The following is a 14155-nucleotide window of genomic DNA, read 5'->3' as shown; positions in this document are numbered from 1 at the left end:
AGCCAGGCATTGGTAGTGTGCACTTGTAATCCCAGCTCCGGGGAGATGGGTCCAGGCAATCTCTAGGGATTGCTGGCCAGGCAGCGTAGCTGAATCTGAGATCCCTATGTACCATGGGAGACCCTGTCTTAAGGTGGGGTGCTGGAGAGATGGCCTAATGGTTAAGAACACTTGTTGCTCTTGTAGAGAACCCGGGTTCGGTTCCCTGTACCCACACAGTAGCTCACAACCGTATGTAATTTCAGTTCTAAGGGATCTGATGCTCTCTTCGGACCTCTGTGGGTGCCAGGCATGTGTGTGGTACATGTATATATGTATGTATATATATATATATATATATATATATATATATATATATGGCATATAGTTATAGTCTGATTTCTGGCCTCCACACATATGCACCCACAAATGCTCACACACTCACATGCATGCATCACACATGCATGCACGCACACAGGAGATGCCTTTAAGATAGGGAAAGAGGAAGCCATCTCCAGGCTTGTTGTGCTTTGCTGAAAGGGGTCTGCTAAGCACTGTGAGTCGCTGTTATTTGAGGTTTCTGTTCTCTATATGGAGTACTCCAGGAAGCTGTGTTCATAAGGGCAGGGCTTCTCTTCTGTAAGGGCAACAGGACTGTTAGAGGGGTGTGGGGAGCCTCTCCTTCTAGGAAACGTTTGTCCATCCCCAAGGAGTCCAAGTGACCAGTGGAGGAAAGGCAGCTTGGGTTTGTCATTTCCCATGTGGTGTTCCCGAGTCCAGGGGTGCATGGAACAGCGGCCTGCCCTAGTAAAGGAAGCTCCTTTAATTAGAGAAGGTGGCTGCCAGCTGGTCTGCCTTTTGTTTCCAAGCAACTCTTTGTAAACTATCCTTACGGTACCATTTGTCTCCCTCTGCTGGCAAGAGTCGTTATTGCAGACTGCCTTCCCCTTTACCCATCTGGATGTTGAGTATTAAGAGACTTTAGGTCACAAACCTGAGCTAACAAGTGTCACTTTTGAGGTGTAAAGTAATGCATTATGACATCAGCTCTTGCTCGTATGCAGTGTGTGTGTGTGTGTGTGTGTGTGTGAGTGTAAGTGCTTCGCTTGCATGTATGTATGTATGTATACCACATGTGTTTCTGGTGCCCACAGAAGTCAGAAGAGGGCATTGGATCCCTAGAATTAACTGGAATTAACAGACAGTTGTAAGCCATCATGTGGGTGCTGGGAACCAAACCCAGGCAGGACCTCTGGAAGAGCAGCAAGTGCTCTTAACCATCTCTCCAGCCCCGTAGGGCTGCTTTTTATATGCAAGCTGGATTTAAGGAAACTGTTAAGACAGTTTGTAATGTCATTAAAATGATGTCACCAGACATGGTCCTCTGCATCTCGGTATCATGAATGTCCTTCGTCCCTCACCATAGGCTCAGAAGCTGAAGGCTAGAGAAAGTGAGCTCCCAGGGTCTGATTGTGGGTGTGGTATTGAGTGCACTGGTATCCCCAGAGAGAACACTGTGTCCACCAGTAGTACATGCTATTTCTGAAGACTTCTCTGCTGCGGACCACTCCTTTCTAGAAATTCTTGATTCCTTTGGTTTCTGGTGCACTGAACTTTCAGAGTGGTCTGTTTATCTGAAGACTCCTGTTTCCTTCTCTGCTGCTTTTTCTTTTCCCCAGTCCCGACCTGTCAGATGTTCTCCTAACAGAGACTCTGCATTTACGCCCACATGTCACCGGACGGATGGCTGTCAGACTGGACATGTCCTAAGCTGTTGTCCGCTGTGTCCAGCCCCCTGGAGCTGCTCTCCTCTGAGGCTTCTTCTGTCTTTCACACTCATCATGTTGAAAGGGAAACCTGTGTTTTATCTCCTGGAAACTTTTCTCCTTCAGGACACGCCCTTAATGTCACCTCCATGTTGGGGATGCCCTGCCTCAGGCTTTCGGGCCACTGTCTGTTCTCCTTTGGTTTCTTTTGTCTGCCTGGCTTCTCCCTTCCACTGATTTCCAGAGCTGTCCTTTCTTCCTGTTTTCTTTGCTGGGATCTGGACAGGTTGTCCTGATTTCATGTACATAGCATCACTGGGTCTTTGTGCTTGGTCTCCTTAGATTCTTTAGAAATAGAGGCTGTCTGAGTACCCAGAGGACGACCTTAAAAGCTGCTGTTTGGAAGATACATGTGGAGCCTGGCCTCTCCGCCTCCCCACTGCATCCTGCTGCTTTAGTGCGGCTAATGTGATCTCTTCTAGGCCTCGGGTAGTCTCTGTTCATCTCACAGTTTGATCTACAGCAAGCTCTTTGAAGCTTTTACAGTTTCCAAGGCCTGGAGGAAGTGCCCCTTTCCCTATAAAGAGTGTCTCACTTCACAGGTCTGGAACAATGGAGCAGGCGATCTGTTGGAATGGGTTTTGTCTTGTGGTCTTGCTACTTAATCCTTGTATTCTTGTTTAATCTTTCATAAGCATCTGTGACGAATTTCTAAGTGTAAACAGAACCTGGCACCTGATCTGTTGCAGAGATATTTGTTGAATTGGGTTGGTGGCTTTGCTGGCTGTCTCGGGTTAGGGGTCATGCTCTTCTGACCTCACGTTAACCACCTTGTTCCTGTGTGTTTTAGCTGCAGATCCCCAGTGTGAAAGGCTTCGATTTTGCTAAGCAGCACCTGGGTCAGCACAATAAAGACGACATACTGATTATCCACGAGCCCGCACCACTGCCGGGACCTGTGAAGGACCACACCACACCCTCTGAGAATGGAGATGTGCCCAGCCCGAAGTCCAAGATCCCTTCCAAGAACATCCGCCACAGGGGCAGGTTAGTATTGGGCTTTCTAGACTCTTCTCTGCTGCAGAGCGTGTTTCAGTTTGCAGATCTGATTCTGGTATCAGAAGCGCCTGTGATGAGTATTGCCTTGAGCCTGCAGCCTGGGAGACTATTGACTTGTCCAGTTACACACATACGCCCCAAGAGTTCTCTGTCCCTTCTGCTGGGCTACCAGATGAGGCTGTGTGACTTCTTCCCCTAGAATGCTTATTCTCCTAGAATGCAAATCTGGGTTGCTCCAGATTTGATCAGCCAGCCAGAACTGTGTATGTTCTGAGGTGAATGTCCTAGGCTTTGTGAAGATAATACAAGAAAGAATTTATGAAAAGTGAGTAGCAGGGGCCAGTGAGATGGCTTAGCAGGTAAAGGTGCTTGCTGCCAAGTATGATGACCTGTGTTTGATCCCTGGAACACATAGTGGAAGGAGAGAACAGATTCCTACAAGTTGTCCTCTGACCTCCACATGGGTGGTGTGGTACACATTGCCCATCTCCCAAAATAGATAGATAGATGTCAAAAAATAAAATAAATGTGAAAGGACCTGTCGAAAATTAAGTGTGTTCAAGTACGTGGTCCACTGCACGCACTCAGTCAGTAGGGTTCCTGTGCTTGCTCTGCTGGTGGCTGGCTGTGACCTCTTGCTTGGTCTGCAGTGACCTTCATCAATTCCTCCTGATGGCTCTGTTTTTCCCAAGCTGCCCATGCACATCACAGGCTCTCACCCACCCCCTCCTTGCCCATTCCCAGTCCGCTTCCAATCCCTCGTGCCAAAACAAAGCTTGTGGAGAATTGTGTATTTGTTTTCCAAACTGCCAGGGAGGCCCTCGCTGCCCTCGGCCTGTGAGAAGAGCTGGAACGACCCTGAAGAAGACAGCCAGGTCAGGGTTTGTGAGTTGTTGACTTTGGTTCATAGCTTAGGCCCTGAGGCCACCCACTGTCAGCCTCTCCTTGAGACTCAGAATCCTGACTTCTGATTGGCTGCTGGTAGTGAAAAAGCCCGTGTCCATATCAACATTCAACATCCAAACCCATGGCATCACTTCTGCCTCGGGGATCTGGCCTAGTTGAAGAATTTAACGGATGTTGGAGCCTGGTCCTTAGGAAAGAAAATGAATTATGCAGAGAGATGCTCTTGGCTTAATTATTTCCCACGCCTAGAATGCAGCATATCAGCAGAGACGATGTAATGTGATAGTAAAAGTTTTCAGAGAATGGCTTTCTCCCCAGTAGCCTCACAGTAAACAACGATAAGCTGGCGCCTTCATCACAACCATCTTTGAGGTAGATTCAGTTATCACGATCTGCTTTTCAGTCCCACCTCCATGGATTCAGCCAACTGCGGGTCACAAAGCTTAGGAGGAAATAGTGTTGATGGTGAATGTACGTAGTCGTTCTTGTTATTATTCTCACAGCAGTTTGTGGCAGCTGTGTGCAGTGCTGTGTGAGGGGCCCTGAGCAATGTCGGGATGCTTACAAGAGCATGGTGTAATTACAGGCAGACACTGAGTCATTTCCTATAAGGGACTTGAGAGCGCCCGGAGCCCACAGATACTGAGGGATGGCTATGGAGAGAGTCCTTCAAGGGCCCCAGGATGTATTAGCAATCCATGTTGCTGTTGAAGCTAGGGAGAGTCTATGCAGACAAGTGCTCACTGGTTAAGGCTGTTCCCTAGCCTGGAGTGTTCCCTAGCCTGGTACGTCCTGGTGCTGTGTTACCCTTAATGTTCATTCGTGGGATCGGATCTCATTAGGGGTCATTGTTTCAAAGGTTTGGAGTTATTTGGGGTGACCCCAGAACTTCTCTAGCCTCTTCAGGTTCTCGGGTTCAGTTGATGCTAAACCAGGCCAGATGCCCAGGTGGTTCTTTTTAAATCCCCCCCCTCACCCCCTTCCCCCTCGCCTCCCTCCCTCCCTCCCTCCCTCCCTTCCTCTCTTCCTTCATGTGTCTGTATACATGTACATGTGGAGGTCAAGGGACAATAACTGGGAGTCAGTCTCTTCTACCATGTAGGTCTGAGAGTTGAGGTCAAATTCAGGCCGTCAGGCTTTTGGCAAACACCTTTACCTGCCGAGCCATTTCACAAGCCGCTATTTTTAAGATTAAGTTGTTCTGGTTTTTTTTTTTTTGTTTTGTTTTGTTTGTTTGGTTTTTTTTTTGTGATACTAAGGATTGAACCCAGGACTTTTCAAATACTGACTGGTGCTCAAACACTACCTACATCTTCAGCTCTGGAGCCCAGATTCTTTTCCAGCCAGCTTGGGTTAGACCCAGACTGTCTGTCAGGAAATGGCCAGGCGCCGGGGGGCTCAGCCTCGGGCCCCAGCAGCTGTGGGACTGCCTCCCTCCAGCACTTAGTTTTCTAGCGTTGGTTGAAATGCACCCTGCTTAGCCGGTTAGTTAGCCATGCCAGTCTGTCCTCAGGACACGGTGACCGTGGCCATGGTGTGGTCCTGGAGTGGGGGTGTGGATTGTTTCCCGTGGAAGCCTGCTCCCAGTGAACGCGACATTTTAAAGCCTTCCTGGCCTCTCCTCTCTGATGTTTGCGTTCTGCTTCCTGTCTGCAGAGTTTCTCCCTCAGATGCAGACTCTACCGTCAGCGAGGAGTCCAGCGAGAGGGACGCAGGAGAGAAGACACCGGCCGCTGCGCAGGAGAGCAAGGCCCACAGAGCTCCGCAGAGTGGTCTGTCACGGTCCTTCCTTCCAATGTTACCAGTTGTCGTGATCAGAGTCCCACAGGGCAGGGGATTACCCTACTGCAGATACTAAACTTAAAAAAGCCGGGCGGTGGTGGCGCGCGCCTTTAATCCCAGCACTCAGGAGGCAGAGGCAGGAGGATCTCTGTGAGTTCGAGACCAGCCTGGGCTACAGAGTGAATTCCAGGAAAGGCGCAAAGCTACATAGAGAAACCCTGTCTCGAGAAACCAAAAAAAAAAAAAAAAAAAAAAAAGGAGGGGGGAGAGGGCTGGAGAGATGGCTCAGTGGTTAAGAGCACTGGTTGCTCTTCTAGAGGTCTTGAGTTCAATTCCCAGCACCCACATGGTGGCTCACAACCATCTGTAATGGGATCTGGTGCCCTCTTCTGGTGTGGAGGCAATGCAGGCAGAACACTGTATACACAATAAATAAATAAACCTTTAAAAAAAAATCTACAGTTGGGCCATGGTGGCCTGAATCACTGCACTCAGGAGGCAGAGGCAGGCAGATCTCTGAGTTCGAGGCCAGCCTGATCTACAGAATGAGTTCTAGGACAGCCAGGGCTACACAGAGAAACCCTGTCTCGAAAAACGAAAGCAAACAGTCTACAAAAATGGAATACACATCGCTCTTGGTGAGCTTCTCAGCCTTGTCACTTTTGAACCCTGTGTTGGGGTCTGCTTCAAGGGAAGGCCCTAGGAGAGACTAGGGGTTCGCTGAGCTGTGTCTCAAAGCTGGCGGTTCATTCTAATGTCGTGTGGGAACAGATTTCCTGCCTGTAGGACGAGGAGAATTTAACGGAAGTGGTCGTCCTAAAACTGCCTTTAGGACAGTGCCTCTTTTAGGGACCACTTGATGTCAAAGCTGTCACGGCTGGGAAGATGTTTATCTGTGACAGCTTCATGCACATCATGTCTGGTCCCGTTTCTAGATCATTCTCCCAGCAGGTAGTTGGATGGAATCAGGTGGCTTAACCTCTTCTTTGCAGGCCCGGCACAGAACAGTGGTCACCCCCGCTGTAAAGTTCATTGCTATGGGTCTAAAAAAACAAAACCAAACCAAAAAAACCCAGAAACAACAGCAACAACAAAAACTCCGCCCATAGGCCTCACTTGCCTTGGTTCTAGTTTCTGGAGTGATGGCAATGTATTGTGGGTTTATTTTATTTAATATGGGGTTTTTGGAGGTAGAGTCTCATGTGGCCCAGCTCTACCTGAAAATCTGGATCTTGCGATTCCACCTCCTGACTGGTGAGGTGACAGACACACTCGTGTCTGTGTTTGGGCACACGTGTGAAGGTCAGAGGACAGTTGATGGGACTCTTGTCTTCCTTCTGCCACATGGATTCTGGGAATTGACCTCAGGTTGTCTGGCCTGGTGGGGAGCACCGTTACCCAATGAGCTCTCCTGCCTGGGCCCCATCGCTTGGCTTCAGCTTACCAGATTGTGTTAAGTGAACGTGCTTTTGGTGAATTGCCTGGGGCTTTTATTTTTACCTCAGGATCATGTCTCAGCAGTTCAGAGATAAGGGATTTAATAATGGTTTTTGTACTTACTGTTTTGGAGACTTTTGGGTCTCGCTATATAGCTCAGGCTGGCCTGGCACTCACTGTGTAGACCAGGCTGGCCTCACAGTATCCCCGCCTGCCTGTGCCAAGTGCTAGAATTAAAGGCATGTGCCATCATACCCAGCTGTACTTACTTCAAAATGCTTTTCGTTTTGTTTTTAGGTTTAGTTTGTTTTAAGCGTGTGAGTGTTTTGCCTGCATGTATGTCTGCACATGTATGCGTGCAGTGCCCTTGGTGGGCAAGAGAGTGTTTGATCTCCAGAATTGAGAGTTTTGGATGGTTGTGAACCAGTGTGGGTGCTGGGAACTGAACCCAGGTCTCTGCAAGATCAGCAAGGGCTCTGTCTCTCCAGCCCCATATGCGCTTTGTGAGATTTACATATTTCTGTGTTTGAAAATACAAGACATACCGAACGGCATCCTATAAATGAAGAGACTCTGGACCAAAGCCTAAGGGCCTCTTATACCCCAGGCCCTCACCCCCAAGGCCCTGCAGGCCCCTGCCCATGCTCCTGTCACTTACCCTGGCCACTCCTCCCTGCTGGGTCTTTCGTAATTTTGAGGAAATACCCACTTAGAGTAAGGGAAGAGTTTTTTTCCTTGGGATCCAGTTTCAGAAAATCTTAAAGCTTATTTAGCACCATGGTAACGGGTGCTGTGTTTCAGATATGGTGGGATTAAAATCTCGTTTCCATCCTGGGAAAGAAATATTTGAAAAAGAGAGTCCTAGCCCTTCTTTAGTTAGCTTTTTCCGGTTGTCAGTGCCCAGGCGCCTCCGCCCCTTCCGACACTAGCTCATCCAGTGTGTGTGTGAAGGGAACAGACCCAGGCGCCTCTGTCAGCATGCCTTCAGAGTTCAGGTGGTGAGCATTCAGCAGTGGGCTGAGAGCCCCCTGCCCGTGAGTCGGCCCTTCCAGGGAGTGCCGTGAGCTCAGGCGCTGCTACCATAATCGGAAATTTGATGCTAGCAATGCCAGAATCTATACCGTAATATCAACCCACTTTAAAGTTCCCACCCGCTTAAAAGGGGCCATACGACAGCTTTGGGGCTGACAGAAGGTGCATAGAGCTTCATTAAATAACATATATATGAGCGTGTGTGTGTGTGTGTGTGTGTGTGTGTGTGTGTGTGTGTACACATGCTGGGCAAGTGCTCCCCACGGAGCTACACTTCTAGTGTCCTCTCCTTTGGAGACAGTGGCTTCCATGTAGCCTAGGCTAGACCTCAGACTAGTGATTCTCTCTTGAGTTCTGGGAAATCAAGTGTACTCCACTGCACCTGCATTGTTTGTTAAAGTTCGAGTAAAAATCCATTTTCTGCTGCATGTCGTGTGAGTGGGGAGGAGGTGGTTGTTGAGAGCCACTGGATTGCCTTTGGAGTGGTGTTCCCTGTCACCACTGCGTGTGGCACACCCAGGAGCCGGCTTTAGGGCCTGTATCCCTTTTCAGCCCCACTCTTCCGACAGAAACTCACAACAGACGGCTCTTAGTGTTCTGGTAATTTCAAACTTGATTCCATTCCCTGCGCTGCCATTGGGAAGGTGCTAGCTAGACTGTCACGTGGTCCTTGCGTCCATCTCTGAGACCTACAGAGGTAACTGACTCACAGGGTACAGTGTGAGCCATTGTAGTTAGGGTGAGCCACATCTGTTTCCTCTTTCAACCTTGAAGAGAATATGGGGAGAGAGGGGAGGGGAGGGGGGCGTGTGTGTGCGCGTGTGTGTGCGTGCGTGCGTGCGTGCGTGCGTGCGTGCATGTGTGTGTGTCCGTCCTTGAGCAAGAGCAGTCAGGCTCAGGGTGTCAGGGCTGTCCTCCTGGGGGCCCTAACTCCTCCTTTTCCTCAGGAACACACCTCCTAGAAATGGACTGCCAGGTGCTTTTCTGTGGGGCTGAGCGGCTAAGACAGGGTCTCACTACATAGCTCTGGCTCTGCAGCCCTGCCCGGCCTGGATTTCACTATGTAGACCAGGCTGGTCTTGAACTCCCAGAGATCCACTTGCGTCTACCTACAGGGTGCTGGTATCAAAGGTGTGTGCCACCACCCTGTCCCCTTTCCCCCAATGCTTTCTTGATGTTCTCACATATGCAAGTGTGTGATTCTGAAGTAGTTAGAATTCATCGACTTGAATTCCACGAGCTCCAGGTGCTAGGATCTCTCGTGGGAACTGATAGACATTATTTTGGCACCTGGTGAGGTCTCTGCCCGGTGAGCGCATTGTTTCGACCTGATTAGCTACATATATGTAGCACTGAGGGCTCATTTCTGAAATGAGATCATTAAGCCTACTTCTCAATTTCTCATTGAGGCAATTCCCAGAGGCCTCTTCAAGGAAGAATATTGTAAACTGAGTCATGGTGACTGCCGTCAGCTAGAGTCATCCAGCGTTTGTTTCTCCTGAGTGTCTGGAATGTGCTTGGTGCTGGAGATGGGATGAGGAAAACAGCTCAGTGATCTCAGCCTCGCTGTGGCTGGAGGGCCGCCAGATTTAGGAATGGTGTGGATGAACTATGTTTATCTGCAAATGATGAAATACTTCCTTAAAATCGTCTTCCACCGAAGCATTTCAGGAGCTCGCTCTCCTCTGTCATATCGTGGCTGACATTGTATAGTCCTGCATAGTGCCTTCCTCTTGGGGTCTTTTTTTTTCTTTGTAAGATTTATTTTATTTATTATGTGTACAGTGTTCTGTCTGCACCAGATCCCATTACAGATGGTTGTGAGCCACCATGTGGTTGCTGGGAATTGAACTCAGGACCTCTAGAAGAGCAGTCAATGCTCTTAACCTCTGAGCCATCTCTCCAGCCCCCTCTTGGGATCTTAAACGGCAGGATTTTTTTTCCTTTCATTTCAGGTTTTTATTTATTTAATTATTTTAATATATACTTACAATATGATTTTTAAAAACATTTTTAATTTTATGTGTATGAGTGTTTTGCCTGCCAGTATGTGTTCACTACATGTGTGCCTGATGCCCAAGGTGGTCAGAAGAGGTCATCAGATCCCCTGGATCTGGAGTTGCAGATGGTTGTGAGCCACCATGTGGTTAGGTGCTGAACTTGAACCTGGGTCCTCAGCAAGAACAAGTGCTCTTCCAACATTGTGTTTATTTATATATATAAAATGTGCTGCCAGGCGTTGGCGGCATATACCTTTAATCCCAGCACTCAGGAGGCAGAGGTAGGAGGATCTATGAGTTCGAGTCCAGCCTGGTATGTAGAGTGAGTTCCGGGACATCCATGGCTACACACTGAAACCTTGTCTCAAAAAACAAAACAAAACAAAACAAAAAGCATATATATGTTATAGACTGGTAAAATGAAGTTATTCACTATATGAGATACTATACGAGATCACAGTTGCCGTGTTTTTATGTAAGAACACTTAAAATTTCCCTCAGTGTTTAAAAAGTTTACATTTCCTTGTTCGTTTGCTGTGTGTGTTGTACATGCGCATGTGATGTGCACACAGGTACCTGCCACCGCACACATGTGGAGGTCGGAGGACAGATAGCAGCAGTCAGTTCTCTCCCTGCTCACGTGGGGCCTGGGCCTCAAGCTCGTGTCGGGCTTGGCAGCAAGCTCCTTTGCCCGCTGAGCCCTCTTGCCAGCCATTTCTTGTCTGTTTTAAAATAGATAATATATTATTTACTGCAGTCATCACATAGACGATGGATTTCTTGAATGTGCAGTGTAATTTATATTATTAATTTTTAAAAAGAATATTGAAAGAGAAAGGCTTTTTAATCCAAAAATCCCTACTTGCCTTAAGGCAGGATTCCTCACACATTCACATCTAAGCATCTGTTATGCTTCCCATGGTTGTTATTATCTAAGTAATCTTTTTACATTGCATACTATATAATATAATACATATTATAATTGAACGAAAAGTTTAAAAACCCTTCCCGGGCACCTTGAAGGGCTGGGCCCTGGACAAGGCAAGAGCTGGGGATCTTTTTCTTCTCTGCCTTTACCCAGCAGTCTGGCAGCGAAGGCTGAGGTCTGGGCAGTGCTCGCCTTGAAGGTTGTGGCTGGTGAGTGATTTATTGAAGTTCCGTGACCTCGGCTGAGAGATGGACAGGAGCCCAGGCGGAGGCTGTGGTTCGGGTGGGACCCGGGCAGAGATGATGGCAGGGGGAGCTCCCGCCTCAACTGTTAGACTCAAAGGCAGCTGGAGTGCTCTGCCGTCCTGGGGGAGGGGGGTGACATGCCAACTTTGTGACTTTTCTGTGTCTTTAGAAGCTCAGATCAGCAAGGCTGGCCCGCTGGCAAGGTTAATCTCTCTTTAGTCATTCATCCTGCAGCTTGAGGAGCTGCCATAGCTTAAATGGGTGCCTGGCTGGGCTTGCACTCAAGGTCATCCAGCCCAAGAGCGTCAGAATGTCTGCTCGTTAGGAGATGCTCGTTTGGAGGTGTACATGTCATTTCTAGTCCCTTGGGATAACATATAGTTCAGATCAAGAGGAAACCCACAACTCACAGTGCACTGGTGTGCGTTCCTTAGGTGAAATACCAGCCACTGTTTCCTACAGCCTGCTTTGGCAGCCTGTGCTCTCCTTTATAGTCAGGAGACTCCCCACTCCACACTTCCCATTTTCACTAGAGGTTACAGACCATTGGCTTTTGTTTAAAAACGGTTTCTATCTGCTCGCACCCCTTCCGTTGGCTATTCATTTTAAAACAATGTCTGGGCGTCCACAGTTGACTGGCTAAGGGAAAGCACCAGTTTTTCAGTGACCAGCCAGCTCTTCCCCTCTTCTCACCCTGCTTCCTCTGTTGAACTCCTCGCCCCCTCCCTCCCTCCCTCCCTCCTTCCCTCCCTCCCTTCCTCCCTCCCTCCCTCCTTCCTACCTACTTACCTATCTTTTTTGTTTGTTTAGTTTTTCGAGACAGGGTTTCTCTGTGTAGCCCCTGCTGTCCTGGATCTCACTCTGTAGACCAGGCTGGCCTCGAACTCGCAGAGATCCACCTGCCTCTGCCTCCCAGGTGCTGGGATTAAAGGTGTGTGCCATCACCGCCTGGCTTGCTTTCTTTTTTAATCTTACGTGTTTCGGTGTTTTCTTGCATATATGTTGATGTACCACATCTGTGCCTGGTGACTGAGGAGGCCAAAGAGGGCGCAGATCACCTGGATCTGGAGTTATAGCCGATCATGATCCACCGTGGGTGCTGGGAACTGAACGGGGTCCTCTGCAAGAGCAGCCAGTGCTCTTACCCACGGAGTCATCTTTCCAGCCCCCTTTTTTCTTTTTAAACTTCAATTTTACCGGGGTTGTTTCTAGTACATATAATATTCATTAGAGAAATTCCTCGTTATTGATAATGAGAAACTGGAGAAAGCCAGTCATTATATAAGATACTGTCTTTATATATATATATATTTGAAACAGGGTCTCACTGTGTAGCTCTAGCTAGCCTGGAACACACTATCTATACCAGGATGGCACTGAACTCACAGATACTCACCTGCTGCTGTCTCCTAAGTGCTGGGATTAAAGGTGTACACCACAGTGCATGGTTTGACCATTTTTTTGTGAGTGCATAGATTTCTTCATTTTCATAGGTCTGATTACTTCCTTAAAATATTGCAGTAAAACGTACATGCCGTGAACCTGGCCCCCGTCACTCTTCAGTGTCCTCGTTAGAGTGGAGCTACTTCCTTTTAAGGGGGAGATGTTCTTCTCATGCTTCTTCAGCTTTTCTTTCTACATCGGGAGCGCAAAGCCTGGAGCATTGGCAGCTGATTTGGTGCCCTCCTGTGTGGCTCTAGTCCTCTCCCTTTTGTCCCGCCCCCTCCTCCTGGAGCACAGCCAACCCATCCACATCCACAGTCTCCGTACTCAACCAACAACTGTAGATCAAATACATATTTTTAAGTTACATGTATGTTACATGTGTGTGTAACCTTTCTTGTCACTGTTCCGTAAATGTTAAAGTAACCATTGACATGGCATTTACCTTGTATCAACAATCATATGTAGTTTGGAGGTGATTTAAAGCTTGCAGGACAGTGTGCTTGGGTTGTATGTGCAGGCAGATACTGTTTTAGAAGAGGCTGAGTCCAGTTGATGGACTTTGGGACCTACAGGGTCCTGGACCCGATTGCCACCCCATGCCAAGGGAAGACGTCATAGTGTTGCTTTCATAGCTAATTGCTGGCAGGCCAGTGGGTGCCCAGAGGACAGTGGGAGCTCAAAGCTGCTGGGAATATTTTTAGTGAAAACTCTGCAAATTGCTCATTGACTCGCTGAACAGCTCCAGTCTCCCATCCTTCTCTCTGTTTCCCTTTTCAAACAGGCTCTCATGTAGCCCAGGCTAGCCTAGAACTTGCTATGTAGCTGGAGATGGTCGTGGAACTCCTGCTCCTCCTGTCCCCGTCTCCTGAGTGCTAGGATTACAGGCATGCACCAGCATACCCAGCTCAGACGTTCTATGTTTTGTTTCGTGGTTCTGGATATCGGACATTGGCCCTGAAACATGCTATGAAACACTCTACTCAGATGAGCCTTCCTTTCTCTTTGTGAAGATTTTTTAGCTACATGTAGGAAAAAACAAAAAACAGTTGAGTGGTCTTTGGCACATAGTATCATAATGACTTTCTCACATCTTTCCTCAAAGCGTTTGTAATTTTATTAAGTGTATGTGTGTGTGTGTATGTGCGCACACACAGGTGTGCACCATGGCATGTATGGAGGTTCAGGACAGCTTTCAGGAGTCAGTTCTCTGCCCTTTCATGAGATCCAGGGTTGAGTTAAAGCAATAAGGCCTGTGCATAAGTACCTTTACCAGCTGAGCCATCTTGCCAGTCCTCATTTGTAATTTTTAAAAATTTATTTATTTATTATGTATACAGTGTTTTGCCTGCCAGAAGAGGGCATCAGATCTCATTACAGATGGTTGTGATCCACCATGTGGTTGCTGGGAATTGAACTCAGGACCTCTGGAAGAGCAGCTCTTAACCACTGAGCTATCTCTCCAGCCCCCTCTCATTTGTAAATTTTTTTTGTTTTTCGAGATAGGGTTTCTCTGTGTAGTTTTGGTGCCTGTCATGGATCTTGCTCTGTATACCAGGCTGGCCTCAAACTCACGGA

General features: G+C 48.1%; 1 protein-coding gene across 1 annotated transcript in view; it reads left to right on the top strand.

Moving 5' to 3' along the window:
- Kiaa1549 (KIAA1549 ortholog) overlaps positions 1 to 14155 on the top strand; it is a 78064-nt gene that overhangs the window by 43160 nt on the left and 20749 nt on the right. The window contains exons 11-12 of the mRNA XM_059257018.1: positions 2596 to 2792; positions 5367 to 5482. Coding sequence (XP_059113001.1) covers positions 2596 to 2792; positions 5367 to 5482 — 313 coding nt within the window. The remainder of the gene's footprint in view (positions 1 to 2595; positions 2793 to 5366; positions 5483 to 14155) is intronic.

Source organism: Peromyscus eremicus, chromosome 3, assembly GCF_949786415.1.
Source record: "Peromyscus eremicus chromosome 3, PerEre_H2_v1, whole genome shotgun sequence".
Lineage (NCBI taxonomy): Eukaryota > Metazoa > Chordata > Mammalia > Rodentia > Cricetidae > Peromyscus > Peromyscus eremicus.
Note: the sequence above shows the minus strand (reverse complement) of the source record. Positions and strands in the feature narration are given on the sequence as shown.